Source organism: Vicugna pacos, chromosome 1 (genome assembly GCF_048564905.1).
Source record: "Vicugna pacos chromosome 1, VicPac4, whole genome shotgun sequence".
Lineage (NCBI taxonomy): Eukaryota > Metazoa > Chordata > Mammalia > Artiodactyla > Camelidae > Vicugna > Vicugna pacos.
In genome coordinates this window covers 121,747,865-121,770,419 of record NC_132987.1, presented here as the reverse complement: position 1 = coordinate 121,770,419, position 22,555 = coordinate 121,747,865, and the positions used below count along the sequence as shown (strand labels likewise).

At 55.4% G+C, this 22,555-nt stretch overlaps 1 protein-coding gene across 5 annotated transcripts in view; it reads right to left on the bottom strand.

The window, feature by feature from the left end:
- Nucleotides 1–22,555, bottom strand: part of SLC37A1 (solute carrier family 37 member 1) — a 59,165-nt gene that overhangs the window by 18,053 nt on the left and 18,557 nt on the right. For all 5 annotated transcript variants that reach the window (XM_072969671.1, XM_072969666.1, XM_072969663.1 and 2 more), the window contains 7 exons: nt 20,303–20,435; nt 19,510–19,588; nt 16,094–16,229; nt 14,623–14,699; nt 13,570–13,736; nt 9,707–9,744; nt 4,371–4,451 (listed from right to left, as the gene is read on the bottom strand). In XM_072969671.1, the coding sequence (XP_072825772.1) occupies nt 4,371–4,451; nt 9,707–9,744; nt 13,570–13,736; nt 14,623–14,699; nt 16,094–16,229; nt 19,510–19,588; nt 20,303–20,435 (711 nt within the window). The remainder of the gene's footprint in view (nt 1–4,370; nt 4,452–9,706; nt 9,745–13,569; nt 13,737–14,622; nt 14,700–16,093; nt 16,230–19,509; nt 19,589–20,302; nt 20,436–22,555) is intronic.

Below are 22,555 nucleotides of genomic sequence, written 5' to 3'. Positions count from 1 at the left end.
CCCGTTGGGAAAAGGAAAGAAAAGGTGTTACCCAGTAGCCCATTCGGTTGTGGCGAGCTCCGCTAATGGTCTTGGGGACGCCTCATAAAATATGCTCACTGTGGGAACCGCTTTATGACCGTTAGAATTCACGGAGTTTTAGGAAATACTAACTAAAAACAGGCAAAGCCCATTGACCAACAATTCTAGGAATCTATTTGCAAAAAATAATTTGAGAAGTGGAAAAATACTCGTACAATAAAATTAATGTCACACCATCAGTGAGAAAAACTGCTGAAGTACATCCACATAAATGACGTAGAAAAAGCTGAGATTTGACGGTCTGGGAAGTGCTTATGAGACGTCAGGTAACAGAACATCATCCAAAACCACGTTCTCACTCTGATCTCACAGCACGTTCATGCTTAAATGTGCACCTGTGTAAGTGGGTAACTAGAGGATCTATTCAGAGAAAAAAAGAGGCTAAATTCTAAACCGATAGTGGTTGTCACTGAGTAGTGGAATTAACGTGTAATTTTTATGGAAATGTCAGGAAATTCTTTACATGATCCTGAATTTTTTAAGGCATTCATAATGGACATACGTGATCAGAAACGTTATTTTAAAATTCAAAAACCAATTCCAATACTTCGTAAATTCTGATTCTGGACGTCCCTAAAGGGCAAAGTTTACCTTTATGAAAGTAAAGAACAGTGGTCTCCAGCTGATGGTGGGGTATCAAGTCAGAGCAAGGATGATCTAAAAACACCTTTCATGAGTGCACTAGGGAGTCAGGGCTTTGGAAAGAAATGCTTCTATGGAGTTCAGACTTTCCACAAAATCAAATAGGTTTTATTGTATTTATCTCAGTATAATCTACTCAAGACGGATTCAAAATGCAGTTAACAAAAAAAGAAAGTGGTAATGGATCGTCATATCTGTCTCTTGATGTGACAGCTCTCTTCCAGTGGAAGACAGAAATGTGGACAACGGTGGCAGGCTGCAGCAACCGTGGTCCACCAGGAGCCGAGGGCCCAGCGCCTCTCGGGCAGCAAGAGCTGTGGCACCAGGGTGCCTGGCTCCTGCCGTCACTCGGGCGTCCGGCACATGTCTGATGTGCCAGAACGCAGATGCCAGCCCCCGGTGAGAAAGCAGAATATCTTCTGATGACAGTTCTATAAAGTCATTGGAAAAGAGACCAAAGATTTGAGTTTGGAAATAAACTCTTCTCTCGTGAATTATGCCGGCTACCCAGTGTAGGAGACAAAAATCAATAGTTCTCAACCCTGGCTAAACGCTGGACTCTCCAGTGAGAGAGCCCGCTGCCCAGCTGCATTCCAGGTTGGATAGAGCAGTCTCTGTTCAGACCCCAGGGGAGTCCAATGTGCAGTCAAAGCTGAGAACCGCAGGACAGATGCTTTAACACACTGATGGTCTGACCAGAGGACAGTGAAATACAGCCAGATAAAGAGTGAAAATAAGGCGAAAAACTTCTGCTCAGCCAGGAAGACAGCGCCTCCGACTCAGAGCGACTGTGGGCCCAGCACAGAGCCCACCTGCTCACGCCCCTGAGGCACCACCTGGCCTGTCCTCGTTCTGTAAAGCGCTTCAGGGACCCACCCACGGGGCTGGTTTAAGGCCCCAGACCCAGCCCATCTGCTCCGTAAGCAGCGAGGAGCCCCTCAGACGAGAGGGAAGGCCCTGCCTGTGTTGAGAATGGGCCTCCTGCCCACACCCACTCATCTTTTATGCAGGGGCCTGGGTGGGTGGGCTCCCAGCCACCAAATTCCGGTCCTTTGCAGTGCCTGGAGGAGACAGAGGGAAGTGCGAGGTCGTGGCGGGTTTTCTAAAACAAACCAGGAGTGCAAGGCTGCCTCCTCCTCAGAGCCAACAAAGACCCACTGGGTGGACGGGACAGAGAAAGCTGTGTGCCTGGAGCCCCCGGGGATCTGCTGGGATCGGGGAACCCCACCCTGAGGTTTTACGCCTTCAGAGAGCACAAGGGCGCCATTTGATGAACACACACACAGGGGAGGACGCACTGGTGACTGCTCTGCCCACACCTCACCCTGATGCTGGCCCCGAGGACACTTGTGGGTCCGCACTGGCACCCCAGGCGGAGTAGCCTCGAGCAGCAAGCCACCCGCTCAGCGCTCCTTAAGTGTTTGCTGAGCCACGGCCAATCAGAAAGACCCCCAGAGGAGCCAAGGTGACAAGAAGGACATGTGACTACAAGGATGACAAATTCCGACCACCCCCACAAATAATCACCTCGTGGGTTTTTATAACCCACGCGGCCTGGAAGCAGGTCCAGCGTGCGGCCGCGTGGCCCTGGAGCCGCCTTCTCTCCGAGCACATCCTCTTCCTCGCCCACCCCTTCTTTGTGTCTTTCCTAAGAGGTCGCTGGGAACTAGGCTGGGCAGGTAAGAGAGTGGGCAGGACCGTCAGAAAGGCAGCAGTGATCAGGGGCCTGGGCGGTGCTCAGCTCTGGGCCCCAGTGGATCTGAGCTGGGTCACTTGGGGGAGGGGACAGCAGGGCATCTTGCCAAACTGGGATGTCCTGCCTGCTGACCCTGGAGCTGCCTCCAGCACGTGAGCTCGTCCTGTTATGGAAGGGCAGGGCTCCATACCCTGGTTAGTGGGAGGGGCCAGCTGAAAGGGGACACCCATTGACGGCCGCCAACACCTGCCCAGTCATGTCCATCAAGGTCAGACCTACTGGGGCTTCTAAATACATAACTGTCTCTTTGGTGACGTGCTAGTAAACAGACTTTTGTGGAAGGAAGAGAAAAGGAAAGAGGGCAGTTATGTTCAGAAGACAGGTCTAGCCCGCTTTGCTGGTCAGTAACTACACCAGAGCACAGGGCCCGGGGTCTTGCCTCTGGGAAAAGGTGGGTCTTCAGTGACAGAGAGGAATTATGGCCATGGGCACTGATTAAGACCTGCTGGGACCCCGTATTTGTGTTCACCCCCAAATCTGTATGTTGAACCCCCATCTCTAGTGTGGTGGTAGTAGCAGGTGGGGCCCTTGGGAGGTAATTAGGCCACGAGGGTGGGGCGCCCATGGAGGGATCGGTGCCCTTCTGAGAAGAGACAGCAGAAGGCCTGCTTCTCTCTCTGCTCCGCCGGGTGAGGACCCGAGGAGGAGGCGGCCGTGTGCAGGCCGGGGAGCAGGCTCTCACCAGACGTCAGGTTTTCCGGTACCTTGATCTGGGGCTTCCCAGCCTCCAGAAATAAACGTTTGCAATGTGAGAAATAATCATTTACTGTTTAACCACCGAGTCTGCCGTGTTTGTTAGAGCAGTCCAAGCTAAGGCACCTGATTTTTATATAAACTCAGAAGTGAGTAGAAATTTTAAAGCATTTCAGTTGAATTTAACTAAAATCCAAGAACCAAGACATATCAGACATCATCTTCCCTCTTCCATTATCTCAACCACCAAAAATAAATTCCTTCGGCAATAAAGAAAAAAAAACCCCTGTTTAGTACACTTATCCTTTAAGCTACCTGATTTAAAGAGAAAAGAAAAGATCATATACTTTCAATGATTAAAACCAAATCTAAAACGCCCCTGTGGCTCAGCATGGTCAGCTAGGCAGAGCGATGGGAGAAGCCTCCAGGGAGAGCCTTCTCGGAGGTACAGTCCTGCCCTGGTACCCGAGACCTGCGGGGCACTGTTCCCAGGACCCTCGCAGAGACCAAAAGCCACAGATGCTGATGTCCTTTACACACACTGGCGTAGTGCAGCCGGCCCCGTGCTGGTGGGGTTTGCGTCTGTGGGAACGGAGAGCGGACCGTGTCCCGAGAGGGGGCAGGTGAGGCCCAGCGCAGGGGAGGAGCCCTAGCTGCCTCCCGGCCTCCCCATCCAAGGGGGCCAGGCAGGGGGCTCAGCACCTCTGTGCCTCAGTTTCCCCTTCTGTACCCTGGAGGGTGCTGAAGGGGTGGAGGGCTGCAACACAGCTAGCTTTTACGTTCTCTCTGGGTCCCTCATGTTCCCAGCCCGCCCCACGCTCCCTCTACCTGAACCCCCTTGGCCCAGGTACGTGCGGACTCACTCCTCCTTCACGGCTCCCCGCGAGGCCGGCCTGAATCAGTGCCTGCTCACCCCTCTCGGCGGGCTCTGTCTGCACCCGACGCCCAGCCCGATGCCCGGCCCCCCAGGACGTGAGCTCCACGGGCCCCGGGGACATTGTGACTGAGGCTCACGGTGTGCCAGTGGTTGCTGGATGAATGAATGGCTTGCCAATCTGATTAAAAAATCTTAAAGCAAGCCCAGCTCTGCTATCCAAAGAAAAGTAACCAGGGTGGACTCCGACGTCCCCGAGGAGGCACAGGCCCTGCCCAGGGCATCTGCGACAGGTGCCGCCCAGGGGCAGTGGGGGCCACTCACCAGGGGCTTGCTCCTCTCGTCGGTCAGGACTTGCTTCTGCAGCCGAAACCTGTGTGCGCCGTTCTCATAGGCTTTCGGATGCTGGGAGAAAAAAATTTAATTAGAGCCACTGCCAAATCAACAGACCGAAATTACACCTCGTTCACTGCAGCGACGGCACTGTCTTCACAGAAACTGATTGATTTCTTGAGTTTGTGTAAGCACATTTGACTGTCCTTTATCATCGGATTGCCCCGTTCTGTCCATTCTCATTTTATAGTTGGCTTTATTCCTTTGATAACTATGTAAGTTTAAAAAGCTAAAGCTCTAATCTGTTCTTAGAAACAATAATCAGCACCTATATGTAAACTAAAAACAACGTGCAGTGTGCTGTGTACACGTACTTAAACGCCACGTACTGTGTGTGCAGTCGGACTGTAATATTTCTACCTAATAAAACTGCAAAGGGAAAAAAATGCTACCGGTGATTAAAACGAAACAAGGGCTAATCCGTGCAACCTGAAGGCTTCAGACCCTCAGACAACAGGATGAAAATAAAATCCTCTCCCGAAGAACAATCCGCGGCCGACATATAAAGAAACATAACGTGCTCCTCCTCCGCGCTGGGCCAACTAACTCTCCTCAACGGCTCTGATGTTTCAAAGCGACCTCGAAAGGAAAAGGCCTTTAGGAATAACACAGGCCAACCTCTTCCTCTAACAAGCAATTTCCTACATCAGCAGGTTGCTCCGGAAGGAAGAAGACGCCCTCCAAACAGGAGAGCATGGCTTCCAGGCAGCGCGCAGCGTGACCGCCGGGGCTTTGGGGGGGAGTGTGGACAGCGGACATATGTTCTAATTTCTCCTGGACGCACCCAGGAGGGAGTGGAATTGCTGGGTCATATGGTGACTATATGCTTAACCTTTTGAGAAACCACCAGACCGTTTTCCAAAGTGGTTGCACCATTTCACACCCTCACCAGCAGTGACTGAGGGTTCCAACTTGTTATTACACATCCTTTTGATCACAGCCATCCTAGTGGGTGTGAAGCGGTATCTCACTGCGGTTTTGGTGACTGTTCCCTGATGGCTAACGATATTAAACAGATTTTCACGTGCTTATTGGCCACTTGAACATCTTCTTTGGAGAAATGTCTCTTCAGATCTTTTCTCTTTTTTAAACCTTTTAAAAAGTTATTTTAAATCACTGAATTCTAAGTGTTCTTTATATATTCTAGAAACAAGTCTTTTAGCAGAAATACGATTTGCACATACTTTCTCCCATTCTTGATGGTATCCTTTGAAGCATAAAAGTTTAAAATTCAGTGAAGTCCAATTTATCTATTTTCCCTTCCATCCCTTGCACTTTTTGGTGTCATATCTGGGAGACTTTGCCCAATCCGAGGTCAAGAAGATTTCCTCCTGTATTTTCTTCTAAGAGTTTTACAGGTTTAGCTCTCACATTCAGGTCTTCGATCCATTTTAATTTTGTGCATGGTCTGAGGAAGGGTTCCAGATCCTCTCTTTGCGTGTGGATGTACAGTTGTCTCAGCACCGCGTGTTAAAGAGATGACCCTTTCTCCACTGAATGGCCTTGGCGCCCTTGTCAAAGTCAACTGACTGTGAGTGTGACGGTTTATTTGGACTCTCAGTTCTATTCCACCAACCTGCACGTCCGCCCTTATGACAGTAACACAGAGCCTCAGTTACGGCAGCTTTGTAGTGAGTTTTGAAATTGGAAAGTGTGAGTCCAGCTTTTTTCTTTTTCAGGATTCTTTTGGCTACTCTGAATTCCTTGAATTTTTTCATATGAGATCAAGGATTAGCTTGTCAATTTCTACCAAGAAGCCAGCTGGGGTCTTGACAGAGATTACACTGAATTTGTACATCAATTTTGGGGATACTGCCTTCTTGACAATGTAAGTCTTCCTGTCAGTGAACATGGGGTGTCTTTTCATTTACTTAGGTCTCCTCTAATTTCTTTCAACAATGTTTCGTAGTTTTCACTGTGTAAGTCTCGTATCTCCTTGGTTAAGTTTATTCCTGAGTATTTCACTCCTTTCGCTGTAACTGGGACTGCTTTCTTCCTTTTGTTTTCAGATTGCTCATCACTGATGTATAGAGATACCACTGATTTTTATGCACTGACCTTGCATCCTGCAGCCTTGCTGACTTTTCAATTAGCTCTAATAGGTTTTTGGTGGGTTCCTTGGGATTCTCTAGATACAAAACCACGTCACCTGCAAATAGCGGTACTTCCACTTCTCGTCCGATCTGCATGCCTTTCATTTCACTTTCTTGCCTAAATGCTCTGGCTAGACTCTCCCATACGATGTTAAATAGAAGTGGCAAGAGCAGGCGTCCTCGCCTTGTTCCTGACCTTACAGGGAAGGCGTCCAGTCCTAGACTGTTAGGTATGTTAGCTGCGGATTGTCCCAGACGCAGTTCCCTTCTGTTCCTAGTTTGTAGAGTGTTTTACCATGAAGGGCTGTTAGATTTTGTCAAATGCTTTTTCTGCTTCTGCTGAAAGGACCCTGTGGTTTTGTCCTTTATTCTATTCCTGTGGAATACCACATTGATTGGTTTTCAGATGTTAAACCAGCTGTGTATTCCTGGGATAAATCCCATTTGACCATGGTGCTAACCCTTTCTATATATTGCTGGATTAGCGTTTTGTTGAGTTATACGTACATTCCTAAGAGAGCTTGGTCTGCAGCTTCCCTGTGACGTCACTGTCTTCTGTGTATCAGGATAACACTTCGTTGGATGAGCAGGGAGTGTGCTCCTGGAACTCTGAGGGGTCTGTGAAGAGTTGGCAGAATTCACCAGTGAAGCCATCTGGTCCTGTGATTTTTTTGTATTAAATTTTAAATTAATAATTCAGTTTCTTTCCTTGTTACAGGTCTATTCAGATGTTCTCTCTCGAGTCGGTTGTGGTAGTTCGTATCTTTCTAGGGATTCTCCCATTTATCCTAAACTACCTGATGTGTCAGCACACCGCTCCGCCGCTCCCGGCTCTGCTCCGAGGAAGGCAGCACCTGTCAATGCGTCACAGACGCTCTCCGGGCCATCCGGAAGCTCCGTGAACGTAAAGGGCAGGCCCAGAAGGGCAGCAGCAGCCTGGTCCGCAGCGCCGGGGCTCTGGGGCCGGCCCCTCAAGTGGGCCCTGTGACCGGGGTCTTTGCAGGGCCCCACGGGAAGTGAGCAGAGTCCCTGTGGGAGGGAGGACTTTGGGGCTCTGGCGGAAGCTGCCGAAACGTCCCTAGAAATCAGCCCAATCTCTCTGTCCCTCTGACCGGCCCCTGGGAGGAAGAGAAGCCACAACTGCCCGGCCACCCTGCCCCACAGCGTCCTGGGGACACGGGCACCCCAGGAGCCCAGTGACTTGACAGGGAGGATGTGAACGGGGGAAGAGGACACAGCTTCGGCTCAGCTCACATCCACAAGGGCAGAAACGCCGCCTCGGGCTCAGGCCTGCCCTCCTGTCCCTGTGAAGCTGCACGTGAGGGTGATCTGCCCCTGCCCCAAAGTCCCCTCGCACTCGGTGCCCGTGTCCCGCCCCGGGGGACGTGCCGGGGTGGAGGTGAGTGCCAAAGTCCTCCCCTGTGCCAGAGGCGGCGGTCCATGCAGCGTGGGTCTAGCCCACAGCACCACTCTGAGCTGACCCGTCCCAGCTCGGAGACTGAAAATCGTGCTCGTGGCAGGAAAATGGCCTTTAAAACATTAAAATGCATCAAAGTTTTAAAAAACCAGAGGTGTTTAACCTTCCTGAGGCAGTCATTTACAAAATTGATTTTGTTTCCCTAATTTGGTTTAATGTGGTACCAGAACCCTTCTTTTTAAATTAATTGTTCTCAAGGCGCCCTGTATTAACAAGCGGATCCCAGCACAGCCCCGGCTCCCTGTCTGCACACGGCAGGCGCGCTCCACCGCGGTCCAGGTGGGGCCCTGCCTGGGGGCTCTGACCCTCCCGCGGGAGACGGACAGTGAGGGCTGAACTGGGCTTCACTGAGTAAAAAGGAGAGTGCTGGAGGGCTCTAAGCAGGCAGTGACATGCTCTGACTTCTGTGTCAAGAAAATGTCCCCAGGCGATTTGGCTCTGGCCTGTCCAGGGGGTGGGGAGCGGCTCCCCGAGTGAGACAGGCAGTGCAGGGGCCTAGCAAGTTCACGGGGTAAAATAATGAGAACAGTCTAGTGTTAATTCTGAGAAGACACCCGGACGCCTCTATGGGGATGTCAGGTGGCAGTGTGACCACGACCACGGGAGCTCAGCGGGGAGGACCATGCTGGGGAGATGCTGAAAGCCACGGTCTGCATGAGAGCTGCCCCAGCGAGAGGACGAATGAGGAGAGACGAGGCCAAGGAGCGGGCCTTGCCCCCACGTGGGGGTACGGCAGGGCAGGCCCAGCAGAGCACTACAAGAGAACCAGGAGGGTGCAGTGCCCGGAAGCCCCAGGGAGAGGGCCTCTCACGGAGGGAGGAAACCATCGCGTCAAAGGCTGGCCACAGGCCAAGGGGGTGAGGCGGGAGCGCTGATCGCGCACAGCCAGACGATGCTGCTGGGGACCCTGTGGGCTGTGTCCAGAGTGGGGGAGGCCCGAGGAGGGGAGGGGCGCCGTGCAGGTGGTCAGGGAGGGTGATCCATGCGGTCCACCCAAAGGTAAGCAGGGAACTGGGTGTGAGGGCCACAGAGGCCTCGTCCATGGTGGGTGGCACCACCTGCTGTGAGCTGCAGAGGGAAGGGGCAAGCTGAGGGCTCAGGAGAGGGGACTGGGAGCCAGGGGGAGGCTGGCCTGGGGGGCAGGGCATTCACAGAGTTGCTGTGACTTGGGGAAGGGAGGGACCCCTCCAGACGTGGCAGGGGAAGCACTCTTTCGTGCCTGCCAAGACCGCAGGGTCACTTACCAGCAGAGTGAGCGGAGAGGTTAGGAAGTGGGGCAGTGGGCGATGACACTGACCAGGGAAACCCGGTCCTGGTGCTGGGTGGTCCGAATGGCCCACCTGCCAGATATGGACTAGTTTCAAGTGACACAGGCTAGCTTAGCTCTGTGTCTTTCTGCAGTCACAGCATGCTGCCCACCCAGGGAAGCCAGGCCACTCCCACCCCTTGAGGGCCCAGCCAGCCCCTGGCCCAGGTCACCCTCTGAGGGCCTGCATTGGGCCTCTCGTCTGGTTTTTGTTGCTATCATTATGATGACCCTTTTTCTAAAACTTCCAATATTCTGAGGGTGGGACCCATGTCCACACTTCATTATCCACTGACAGGACAGACAGACAGGACCAGGCTGGTGACAGTCATCAGACACCTGGCAGATGGCTCAGCGTCCAGAAGACACAAGAAGCAGAGAGCAGCCTTACCTTCACCAGGGTGGAGGAGCAGGCGATGTCCTTCGGATCTGAAACATCAAACACGACCAGCGTGAATCCAGGGCTGGGTGTTTCCTCCAGCGCAAGCCAAGAGGAAACCCAAAAAGGGACCTGCTGATACTTCTACTAAATTAGTCACAATTTAAGAAAAAAGACTGCGCGAGGCAGCGTTGCGGGTGGGGAGAAGGCTCTGCGCGGCCGTCCCAGCAGAACCTCACGCAGCCCTCCCTCCCCCGGCCTGTGACGGCGTCGGCCCCCCGCCCGGAAGCCAGACGAGCCGGTACGAGTGCGAAGCCTGCTTTGCAGAAGGAGAAGCAGCTTGTGTGAAGACGCTCACCCTTATGCTTAAAGGGTGAGGATCAGAGCAAGCAGAAGGCACGGCCACGATTAGAGTGGGGCTCCCAGCGGCACTTGTGATGAGTCATGGAATGTCACGGAATCACTCAGAGGTAAAGGTTAGCGGGCACAACGTCTACCCTGACACAGAGCAAAATGTCTTTTACCCAAATGCACGGAGGGAAGGACATGTGGAAGCCAGCAAAACCAGAGGTGAGGCCCTTTTCACCTTCTCCTTTAAAATCGGCGTGCGACCTGGGGTGGGCAGCAACACCCCTTCCTCAGAACGAGACGGCTGCCGCCCCCGGCTCTGCTCCCCCCTCACCACCCAGATCCCTGCTCTTTCTGTAGCTTTTGGTGAGACAGCTGAACCGCCTTAAAACACAAACTGAGCCACAGGGCTCTAAACTTCCCACAGCAGGTCCCTCCTCGGGCACGGGGGTGACACCGTGGAGGGCCCCTGACCACGCGGGCCCTGCGCTGGCGGCTGCTCTTCGCCCGCCCCTGCGGAGGCTTGGCCTGTGCCCGGCGGTCTCGCCGGCCGCTGGGGACGTGCAGTGGCGCCAGCAGCCCCCACACGGACCTCTCCAGCCGTGCCGTGGGGCCCCAGGGGCAGGCAGGACGTCACGGCCACTCCTCGTGGGGCGGCCCGTCCCCACGACAGGCCTTCCCTGGGCTTGCCCCCCGCAGGACACTAGCACGTGGGCCCCTTGCCTGCGCTCACAGGCAGGCCCGGAGGGGCTGGCAGACGGGTCCCTGTACAGCGTGGCTGTAGCAGGAGGGAGGAGCAGGAGAGCTGTCCCCTCGCTGCTGGTCACAAGACAGGGCGCATCTGGAGTCTTCGCTGCCCAACCCTGCCGTCAGGGGTGAGGGACGAGGGGGGACAGAAATAAACCCCCAAGACGCACAGGGAGCTGGTCTCTCTGCAGAGTCTCCTGCTCTGGGACACAGAATTTGCTGTCATTACTTACGGCTGGCTTTCACTGGCTTTCGTCATTCTTACCCGTCACAAGGCGGGGGAACACGGTGCCAACTCCCTCGGCAGGAAGGGCCTGATGCCTTCCTCCCGGGCTGCCATCCATGCAGGGCGGCAGCAGACTCGGGCTGACCGGCGACACTGGGCTGGGAAGGGAGGCTTCACTTACAAGGGACTGTGCAGGACTGAGCGAGGAGGAGGAAAGGGGTTCGGAGCCTGTGAATCGGCTTCTCTCTGCTGCAGACACGCTCCATGGACACGGCCCCGGCTGCGGGGTCCAGCGTGAAGGGAGTGGGAGCTGCAGACAGGCCTCCCCCTGCCAGGCCGGCTGCAGGGCTGCCCCCAGAAGGAAGTGCTGGGGCACGGCCGGCCGTGAGCACCCGGAGTCCTGTCACAGCCGGGAGAGCAGAGCAGGCCTCCAGGCCACAGGCTCAGGAGGAGCCACTCGGTGGGAAAGCAGAGAAATGCCAAGTCCAGAAGGTGCCCCCAGGCCGTGGGGTCGGGCCCGGCGACCTCGGCAGAGGCAAGGCGAGGGGACAGGGAGCAGCTATGGGTGCTTTGAGCAGCACGGCCAGTCTCTGGGGGAGATGAGCCACTAAAGAGACGGCTGAGCGAGGCAGAGCGTGAGCATGGGCGGAGCAAGGGGCTGAGAGCCTGAGCGTTCGGGGGTGAGGTGCAGAGAGAGGAAATCTTGGGGGCACCGTGAGGATTGGTAACAGGGAGATGGAACATGTTTACTAGTCACAGCTAAAGGCTAAGACCGGGGGTGAGAAAACCCTGCCCCATCAGAGGAAAGTGCGGAGCAGAGAGGGGTGGGGCACAGCCTCTGAGGCCCGGGCTTCAGTCCCACAGGATCCTCTCCCCGGCCCGCGGGGCCCTGAGACCCTGTCCTCAGCACCAGCTGAGGAGGCACAAGTGCTCACATGGCCCCCAGGCCAGCATCAGCATAGCTGACAGGCGGGTCTACTGGCCTCGTGGTAGCAGAGCAGGGAACAGAGGAAGGTCCCCACCAGGTGACGGTGTGGTGGGAGAGACGCTCCAGGAAGGCCCTCCGGGTCCCTGGGCACCGCCCCAGCCCCGTAGAGCTATGGGAGGGAAGGATGCTCTCCTGTTACAAAGACCAAACCAGAGCTTTCTTGTTCTTGGAAATCCTGCCCCTCCCAGAACATCTAAACAGAAGGCCACCGGCACTTAGAGCCCGCCAAGCCAGCAAAGAAGCCCTGCCTCCCACACACCCTGTTCCTCTCACCTTGCCTCCTCCCCCAGAACCACCTCCTTATCAGCTGAGGAAGAGAAAAAAAGTCACCGTGGACTCCGGACCTCCGGCGGAGCTCACCCGGCACACCCCTGCCACCGGGTGCTGGGAGCCAGCCCGGAAGAGCACAGGTGACGTGGACAGCCTTTCTTGCCCATAACTCCAGTGACACTCAAGCTACAGTTAAATGCCACATGTTGGAATGTTCGCAAGGAAGTCAGCTGCCCCCCAAGTCTGCTAAACAATTCACTTGTCTTGGCCATGTTGAGATGTTGCTAAAATGTCACTCGGCCCCTGGAGGAGATGGTGAAAACAGGAGAGCAGCCCCGCCAGCCTGCTCCCCAACCCTGGCCTGGGGCGTGTCTGAATTCCTCGTCTAACCTGGCTTCCATTCTCCCTGACCGGACAACGCTGGCCTGAGAGCCTCATGAGTGCTCAGCTAAATGGTGGGTATTTTAAAAATTAAAAGGTTAGCTTTAGCAACAAGAAAACAGAAGTGAGAAACTGAGTAGCATAGGACTTCACCTCTCGGAGGATGAAGCTGGCAGCTCCAAACGCAGAGCTGACGCTCCACCCAACACGGCTGGTGTAACTCCTGAGTGACCCTACCTGGGCGTTAACAGCGGGGAGCTGTCTGGTACCAAATGATTTTTACTTTGCTTTAAGCCAAATCAAAGCCAATGCCAGATACAACTCTTCAGGGTAGCTCATGGGGTTGGGACACACTGACCAGGTGGCAAAGGGAGCACCTGCTCCCCATCGCTGGCATGACTGTCGGGAGGCCTCGTCCTGCCCGTCTCTATTTCAAAAATTAATTTCAAATTCAATTACAACAGAAGTCTGGTATTGAGTCTAGAACAGAACAAAGGACTTGGTTTCCTGGCAAGAGCACGCTTCACCTAATTAAGATATATGATCTTAAGTCACGGGTTTTAAACATTGACAAGGGTGTATCTTATCAGAAAGCAAACAAGCTTGTGGCGGCAGGAGGGGGTGGGGGCGGCCACGCAGGCTGGGCGGTGAGCAACGTGGCGGGCCTGGGAAGACCGTGCACGCCTGGTGCTGTTGGGCCGGAGGACTGGGCTGAAGGTTACTCCAGGCATCAGGAAATAGCAGAAAATTCAGCAAGACCAGGAGACCTGCTTCTGAGGAAGGAAGCCTGCCTGGGAGCCGAGGGCAGGCCAGGACAAGCACACGCCTGCACAGGACTAAGGCGGCAGCAGCCCGTTCTCCAGACACCGCGCCCCCAAGCCCCCCGGGGTCAGCTCCAAGGCTGGCGGTACTTACGTTCGATGAGAAAGAGAAAGCACACTATCCCCATGGCCGCCACGATGGCCCCGGGCACGATGAAGGACAGGCCCCAGCACGTGGACACCCAGAAGCCAGCAATCAGGGACCCCAGAATGTTGCCCACGGACGTGTGGGAATTCCAGACCCCCATGATCAAACCTCGCCTGCAACACAGCAAAACACAGGGTGGCAAACCATGTCTCGAGGCTTAAATGGGTCAGGACACGTAGGACACAAGAGTGCCCGCCTGCACGTGTGAGGGCTGGTGTGGGAATAAACACGCTGCCTCTGCAAGACATGGGACTAGGGGTGCTTGCAAGGCGACTGTATCTTCACTTCACCTCAGGCTGTAAGATGATGTATCTCCCTGAGCTTATGCCTTCTATGATTACGAGAGGAAAGAGGCCTTTTCCTGAAATTCTTGGAAGGCCCCAAATTTAAATTTGTGCCTTGGCAACCTAAATATAATCATTTGATGAAATATCCTGTTAATAAAAGTTTGTGCTGGCGAACCCACCGGATGGATGAATGGAGAGCTAAACAAGACTGGGTGGGCTGGTGTCCCCACCTTGCCTAGCGTCTCTACCACTTCTCAACTGTGGGCCTGGCCGTGCTGTGCGTCACAGATGTTACAAGGGATGGGACCGCAGTCAGGTCACCAGAGGCTGGGTGCAGCTCTGCTGCTGGGCCCTGGGTGACCTAGTCAGGGCGTGTCACACTTCCCTGTGACTCACAGTCTCAGGAAAATGTAGTCTCTGCTTGGAAAGGCCTGGGGCGAGGCCCTGACTGCATTTCTCCCAGGTTCCCCAGAGGCCAGGTGGGGTTGACCCAGATGCCACCCCACCCACAAGGGTAGCATCTCCTGGGCAAAGGTCCATCTGAATCTCAGAACCTCAAGTCCCAGAGGTTTCAGTCACCTGATTTCATAGAGTAGACTGAAGTGTTTTTTTTTCTGTAATAAATCTAAAGGAAAACTAAAGCCAGAGTGGTCTGGTTTCCATCAGGATCTTCTGACAATAAATGCTGCTGGACACAGGCTGCCTTCCTCACCTTCCTTTTCCAAACCAGTTGCCGAGGCAGGTGACGACGCTGGGCCAGCCGGTGGTCTGCACCAGTCCATTGACGACCTGTGGTTGAGGGCAAAGCTGGGGACTCACTGAGGGCAGACAAGGCGCCCGGGGCCCATTTCCAGGAGTCTGGTGCAGAGGGGGACTCGCACAAAAAGATCTGATGTAAGCCTCAACAGCCAGAGATGTATTTCAAACAATTTATATATATACATCTTATTACGAAGTAATATGTGCCTATTGAGAAAATTTGGATTAAGCAGAGAAAAGAAAGAAAAAAAATCTCTTGCTACTATTAATAGATTGGGCCAAACTTTCCAGTCTCTTTCTAATCTAAATCTTAATAAAAAAAGAAACTTTTTTCTTTTTGCAGAGCTGATCGTCCCACAGGCCCGGCGTGTGCGCAGCGTGCGCTCACTCCCGCGTTATGAGGATGGCCCTGCTGCTAACGCTCCTCTGCGACCCGCGCGACCTTGACTGAGGGCCTGGGGACACTGCTTCTCCACTTCCAGGGGCACCGAGCTCAGCTTTCAACAAGGACTTAGAAAGCGGCTTTGCTTAGGGCGCAGGAGCCTGAGGGCAGCAGGAAGCTAGGGCGGCTGTGCCTCCTCCCGCCGCCTCTGGGAAGCAGCCCTCTCCAGAGCCTGGAGGCCGCTGGTCTAGCCTCGGGCCAGCCAGGCTTGCCTTCCCTCCCGGGTGTGCTGGCTCCGGGAAATTGTTTTTCCTTCTCTTTGTCTATATTACTATAAAGTTTGAACTACTTTTGTAATTAAAATAGCCAAATTTTTTCAAGTCCTATGGTGAAATTTTTAAAAGCAAATGACATATAATTTGTCTTGATGATTTTAAAACATCCTCCTGGGCTGTTTGAGAGCCTCAGAAGGTGAGCATCATTATTTTAAGTCCTTTTCCACTTCTTGTCAAGGTTAGCCACAGGGCTGCTGAGGGGGTGGAGCCAAGGGTTCCAGGAAGGTGGTGGCGGGGGCAGCAGTGGGGGGGCAGCTGGGAGGGCCGCACACCCTGTGCCACCGCTGGGCCCTTGCCCTTCCTCCCGCTGACTGCTTCAAGCCCTCCCAAGTCCCTCATCCTCCACCCTCACCACGCCCCACGTCCCTTCACCTCCTCTGTCACAAGACCCAGCATCTCAAGTGCATCTAAATTAAGGCAGAAGGGTTCCTGAGGGCTTCAGGCTTCAGTCCCCCAGCAGGAGGACTGACAAATAGGATTCTTAAAGCCACAACTCCTGAAAATAAGGAAAACCTCACAGCGGCTAGAACTTCAGGGCAGTGGAGGGAGAGGGCAGTGCCGACCCTGACGTCAGGCAGGACACAGTTCTGCCCCCACCCCCATCATCTGCCATCTTCTCCCCCGGCAGAGCAGGCGCCCGCGACACGAGCCCCCCGGCCAGCTCATTGCGGAGCCCTGCACGTGGTGGCCGCGGACCCAGACCTCACCTGAGTCACCACGTAGAATCCGAAACTGTGGATGTCGTAGAAGTAGCCCAGCCCGAAGAGGGCGGTGAGCGCCCCGCTGGCCAGCATTCCTGCCGCGAGGTAGTACCGGATAGGGAGGCGCTCCCCTATCACGCCGCTGCGGATGGAGGGGAAGGAGGACAAGTGAGAATGCGACACACTCGGATTGAAAGTGGCCCAGCGACTTCTTTCTGGATGTTTCCATGCTGTTCTCTGAGCTTTTAGAACTCCACGGCATTACAGTTTCCAGGAAATTTTAATCACAACTATTTCTCAGTGGAGCACTTAGCCAGAAATTGGCAACATCTTTTAAGACTTCTTATTTCTAGTAAAAGTCACTGTCGAATAATAAAGCTTAAACGCTATGACAATAGGATGACTGCCAACTTAAAAAAACCAAAACCTGTCCTGCTAGCTAATCCTGTTTATATAAACAGCACCCTGCGAATGTATAGAGTACCTACAAATTTCAGCTGTCAGGCTGTGCACAAGTAACGTGAAAGGGTCCCCGTGACCTCGAGCAGGTCTCTCAGCCCTCAGCCGTCATGAAGCCCCTGCAACAGCGGCCAGGCGGGGGGCGCCCTGCCGACGACCCCTCCTGCCTCAGCCACTGTGATGCGCCTTAGAGACAGAGCATTTTCTTTAAGGTAAAGCCTGAAACACGGGGGGAGAGCCTCCGTGCTCCTTCTGAACAGCAGTGTGACTCAGTGAAGAGCTAATCTCTCCGGAGAACTCCTTCCTAGAGCTGCCTGGGTGCTCCAAAGAGACAAGCGCAGGGAAAATGCCCGTAGGTGGTGGGGACTCAGTGAAACGCTGCGGTGGTGCTGCTGCGGGAGAGACGTCTCCAGTTGCACGCGGACATGCACGCAGCAGGCTTTTAACCCCGCACGCTGCACCCCTGATGCCGTGTGAGATACAGTCTACACTGCCTTACGGGAGATGTCCCTTTGGAACAACTTGACATTGTGACTTATTGAGTGAATAAAAAACTGGAGACTAATTGTAGATGACTGCGAGCGCTTCGTGACATTCAAGCACTCTGTGGTTCTCATTTCCTTCCAGGCAGCCATTCCAGGAGCAGGTGGGCATGAAGCGTAGTGGGGAACGATGCCCGCCTGCCCGTGGACGGTTCCCGGGGAACTGTCTCCAGAATTCGGTCTTTCCTCTCAAGAACCAACACACCATGGTGCTTTCACTCCTGAATTTACCACAGAAAACGTATCTCCCCAGCATCATGTAAATGGCCTTTTAAACACTAAAGCAGAGGAGGTAACTCAAAATTATAGACAACATTCGGGTCAAATTTTGAGCTGAGTAGAAACTGCTCACATCCAAACGCAAGAGCATTCTAGAGCTAAAGGAATCACCTGCTTCATCTTGCTCACTTCGGAGAAGAGGAAACATGTCCCAGAAGCACTGGCCCCTCTGCCCAAGGTCGCAGAACAAGCGGCAGAGTCAGACGGGCCTCCTGAGAGGGCACCATCCGCAAGGGACGCCAGCGCCCTCTGGTCCTGCGGTGCCACTGGGCCCCAATCTGGTCTCCACTTAAAAGTTTTAAAAGAGAAGGCCTAACAGAATGGACGCCATTCTACACTGTGTGAGTCTCACACAGGTAATAAAGGCCACGCCACACCTGCATGAACCTGCCGGCCACGACCTGGGTTAACGAAGGTGCCTCTGTATCTGATTCATGTGACATACACAATCCGCTTCACTAGCCACGTGTCACGATGTCACTGAAAGGACATGCAAGCAGGCAGGGTTCACCCTCGTTGCAGTCATGAGTCTATGGGGGAATCTCACATTAGACGGAATTTCATAATAACCCTCACTGGCAACTTGAATCATGAGGAATGATCTCTGCCAATAAATAAGTAACAATGAAACCGCTTTATTCAAACCAGGATTCTTAACCCCAGCTCCCGTGACATCTCGGGCCAGGCAGCCCTCCGCGGTGAGGCGCTGTCCTGTGTGCTGCAGGACACTCAGCAGCGCCCTGGCCTCTGCCCACTGACGCCAGCAGCATCCCCGCTCCAGCTGAGACGGCCGAAAACGTCTCCAGGTAGCGCTAATGTCTCCTAGGAGACAAAAGCTCCCCCAGCTGAGAGCCACATTTAAATACTGTTTTCTAGTAACTGAGAAAATCACACCTCAGCTTTCGGGTCTCTTTCTGTTACTGATTACTGGCGTCCAGGAACACTGCAGTCTCCAGAACAGGAGTACTGGGCCCCAGGGTGGCCTGTGGCTGGCGGCTGGGCTGCGACCCTGCCCCTAAGGCATCCAGCGCCGCCGGCTCCAGGCTTCCCGCTCCTGGTCCTGCGTGCCCCGTTCCCTCCCTTGGACCAGCCCTTCGGGCAGCGCAGACGTGCAAGGACAAGGGGGCGCCATCCACTCCACCAGCACAAGCCGCCTGTCTGGGCACCAACCGCTCAGAAGGGTCCTGCGCTGGGGAGGGAGCCTGGGTCTTGATGCCACAGTCTGGGTGGGTCTCAGGGGAGAGGAGCATTCACAGGGATTCTGGGGATTCTCAAAGCTCTAAGGACCTCTGTCTCTGAACAGAGGCCTCTTTGGGCGAAAGGCCTTAGTCCCTATGGTGCTTTTGTTAAACCCGGCTGGACTGACATGAGACCAGGTTTCAATCAGCCTACCGCACGTCTGTTACCCACAGGACACTCACCACCTTCCGAGGGCAGCTCAGGACAGACGCGGGGACGGGTATCATCATGGTACAGATGCTGGGAGCACGGCACGTGCCAGGCACTGTTCTGAGCACTCGACAGGCACCACTCACTCGATCCTTTTGTCACAGTCCTGAGTTAAGAACTACTACTTCTCCTCATTCAGGAAAGAGGAAACTGAGGCCCAGAGAGGTAAGGTAACTTGCCCAAAGCCACACAAGCATGTGCAAAAGCTGGGATCCAGTCCCAGCGATGTGTCTCTGGACCCACCCGCCAGGTGGGACAGCCTCTGTGCACGCAGGTGAGGTGCTGTTTGGGCCGAGCTGGGCCTGCCAAGCACGTCTGCTGTAAACTACTCTGATGTAGGTGGAATCAGTAAACAGACGCGGCCCCTGAAACCAGAGGGTGCGCTGTGCTGTGTGTACGGGACAGGGAGCTGCCAGCGCATGTTCCTAAGTGACCACATCCTGGCAGGACTCACAGTGCGCCCTAACCCCGGGCCAGGCAGGCTGTCCGAGGACAGTGGGCCTGACCAGCAGGACACCCGGGACGTGTGAACGCGCTGCCTGGCCGACACAGAGGGCACACACGGACCCCGTCTCTGAGAGGCTGGGGGCCGGCCGCCTGTGGGCGAGCCCGCGCTCCCCGTCCTTCGGCGCCGAGGCGCGCGCTGCACGCGCTGGGCTGCCCGGCGAGGGCCAGGGTCGCCAGCGGACCTACCTCAGGTACATGCCGACGGCGTATGCGCACAGGAAGGCGTAATCCAGGGCCCCGAGCAGCTGCTGATAGTTGTCCTGGTCTGCACGCGCGTCAAACAGCAGCAGGAGGAGGAGAGGGTTGTTTAGTTTTCATGAAATACCAGTTGATGTTTGGGAGGGGGCAATAAAACACAAAGCTTCTGTTCTCTGAGTCTGGGCAGTGAACTCAGACTAGAAAGAGGTGGTTCTGAACGCAGAAAATACGGCAAGGGGGAAAAAGTCGCCTCCTTTCCAATAATAATAAAATAATCGCTAAATAGGCGTTCCTGCGCTCAGGGCGGATCCAGGCTGGCAGCGAGCACGCGGTTGCTCGTCTGCTCCACGTGTTACCCTGGCTGCTCTGAGACCCCCGGCCACCCCACACCACGCGCTGAGATCCTCTCTTCTTCCCACCCACACGGCTTATGCCGGCCAGTCCTGGCTGCCATCTTTGACAAATGCCAAGTGCGAGTTATCTTCAGCAGATCTCCTGCCAAGAGAGCCTTTTCCAGGTACGACGGCCCTGCACACGGGCGCAGGACACACAGCGGCCGAGGGAGAAGGCCAGTTTGCTAGGAGAGGACAGACTAGTCTGTACCACGAGGTGCAGCTGCATCCGTGAGCACCATCACGCTGCTGAGATCGGTGACGCTGGGAGAGCCCGGCCACGGCCACACCACCAGCTCTGGGCCTGGCCGGCTATGGAGGAGCCCTGCAGGGACAGCCTGCTTCAGCCAGAGGATGAACATGGGGAGGGAGACGGATGGGGAACTCACCAAATGGGGCCCAGCCGCAGTCAGTCCCGTTGCCCGGGAGCCGGTGGGGGGCAGTGTCCCCTGCTTTCTGGCTCTGGCTGTGGAAATGGACTTCACCCTCATTCGGAGCAGTGCAGAACCTGTGCAGCTCACCCTGGACATTCGTGGGGAGGACAGAAGCCAGAGAAAGAACAGGCACTCAGGTGGGGTCCAGCAGGGGTGCAGCGTGAGAACGGCTGCCCCTCTCTCCACAGTGTTCCGGGGGAATAAGGCACCACAGGGCGATCTGTCTGCAGGACCCACGGAGAGCCCACGGTGAGGAAGGTTCCTCGGGCGCCCAGCAACCCCTCCTGACGCGTGCACGGCAAACACATGTGGGGCCTCGCAAAGGCGATTGCTGAGTGCTGAGTGCCTGGCATCCCAGGACCACCTGCCCAGGACCGAGGAACAGGCCATCCTGCTAGATTTACATAACTGAACGCGTGTTACAGGCCCATTCAACCATGAGGATGGGTCTCAAAACAAAATGCGCTTGACACAGAGGAGCACGAGTGGGAGGACTCCACCACGGAGTTCAGGAGCAGGGAGACGAATCTGCGAGACACTGGTGAGACTCATGGTCACCGGGGGAGGTAATGATGGGGAGGGGGCGCACTGAGCCCTCTGGGAGCTGGAAAGGGGCCAGACCTTAGCCCAGGGGACGACTTCCCAGGTGAGCAGCTAAACATCTATCAGGCCAGACACTGAAGACCTGTGTACTTTGTGCAAATCATACCTCATACCTCAAAACCAAACACCCCATCCAGGGCAGAAGGCCACCAGCCCGCCAAGCCATGCCCAGCAGCAGCACCCGCCAAGCCATGTCCACCCCAGCAGCAGCAAGCAGGGAGGGGGACAGAAGTGCTTGTCTGAGCAGTCTGGCTGTGGGGGCTGGAGCCCTGCCCGGTCTCTGGCCCGCAGACGGGGCTGCCACCCGTCACAGAACTGTTCCCGGAGCCATGACGCTGAACACCGTGCTTTGGCCGGCGCGTGGGACGGGCGGCCCGCCAGCCACGGCTGCAGTGGGGCAGGGAGGACGCGCGCCTGAGGGGTACCCTCTCCAGCAGCAGCCAGAGGGTCCGGCAAAGACGGCATGTGTGTGCCAGGTGCTCCTCGGGGAGGACCGGCACCCTCATGCCAGAGCGTGCCAGCTGGGCCCATCTCTTTACAGGTGACCTGCTCCTTGCCACACGAGACAGAACGCCACGCGTCTGCCCTTCTGCCTGCTGGCACCCGTGTCCTCCCCAGGTGCTCGCCCTCCCACTCCTCTGCTGCTGCGCACTTTCTGGGTTTCCCACAAGTGCTCGGATGAACCAATCCGTCAAGTGTAAGTAAGGGAGAAAGGAGGAGTCCTCAAGGTCAGGGAGGCGGCCCCGAGGGGAGCAGAGGTCCTGAAGAGACGTCCTCTAGTGAGCTGGGGCCCGAGAGAGGCCAGGCCTGGAGGGCTGTGAGGAAGGCTGGCCCAGGAAGGAGCATCCACCCCAGGGTCAAGACGCAGGGTGGCGGGCAGAGGGCCCAGTCCACCAGGTGAGTAGCAGCCAGGAGGCCTATCCCCACCTTCGCCTCGTGGGCACCCTGACTCTTCAGGAGAGAGTCACCAAAGAGGCTGATCTCCTTTAAAAGGCTGCCTTGCCGGGGCCATGGTCAGCCGGGGCTGGACGCCCCCGGGTTCTACACGGACACAGGCCCCTGAGACCTGGCCCGGCACACAGGGCTCAGCTGCTCTGTGGTCATGTGGCTTCAAAGTCATCACTGGGCTGTTCTGCTATAATTCAAACATTGCCCTAAAAACCAGCCAAGGGTTCCGCTTTCCAAACTCAAAGTAACACTTTGCAAAATAGCTTTCCTCAGTGGAGCTCAGCTCCCCAGCGGTGGAAGCCGGGTGGCGTCACCTTGGGTGACTCGGAGCCCCTTCCCCGTTCCTGCCTGTGCTCGGTGGTCTCACCCAGGCTGCATGTGAGAACTGAAGGCTGCGACTGTGAACTTGAGGTGGGGACCTGGGCGGGGGGGCTGCAGTCCTTCCTTCCTGCAGAAAGCTGGCATTTCCCCACCCACCTGATTATATAATTTTCTCCTCTGCCTTCAGAGGTCAGAGGTTTCCACCCACCTCTCCCTGCTGCTTCTCATGGAAGCCGACTGGGCCAGGCCCGGAGCTTCACTGCAGCTGGCCATTCATCTTTCCCTAAGAAAGCCACAGGCAGCCCTTGCAGCCGAGAGGGACCCGCAGGCAGGGCT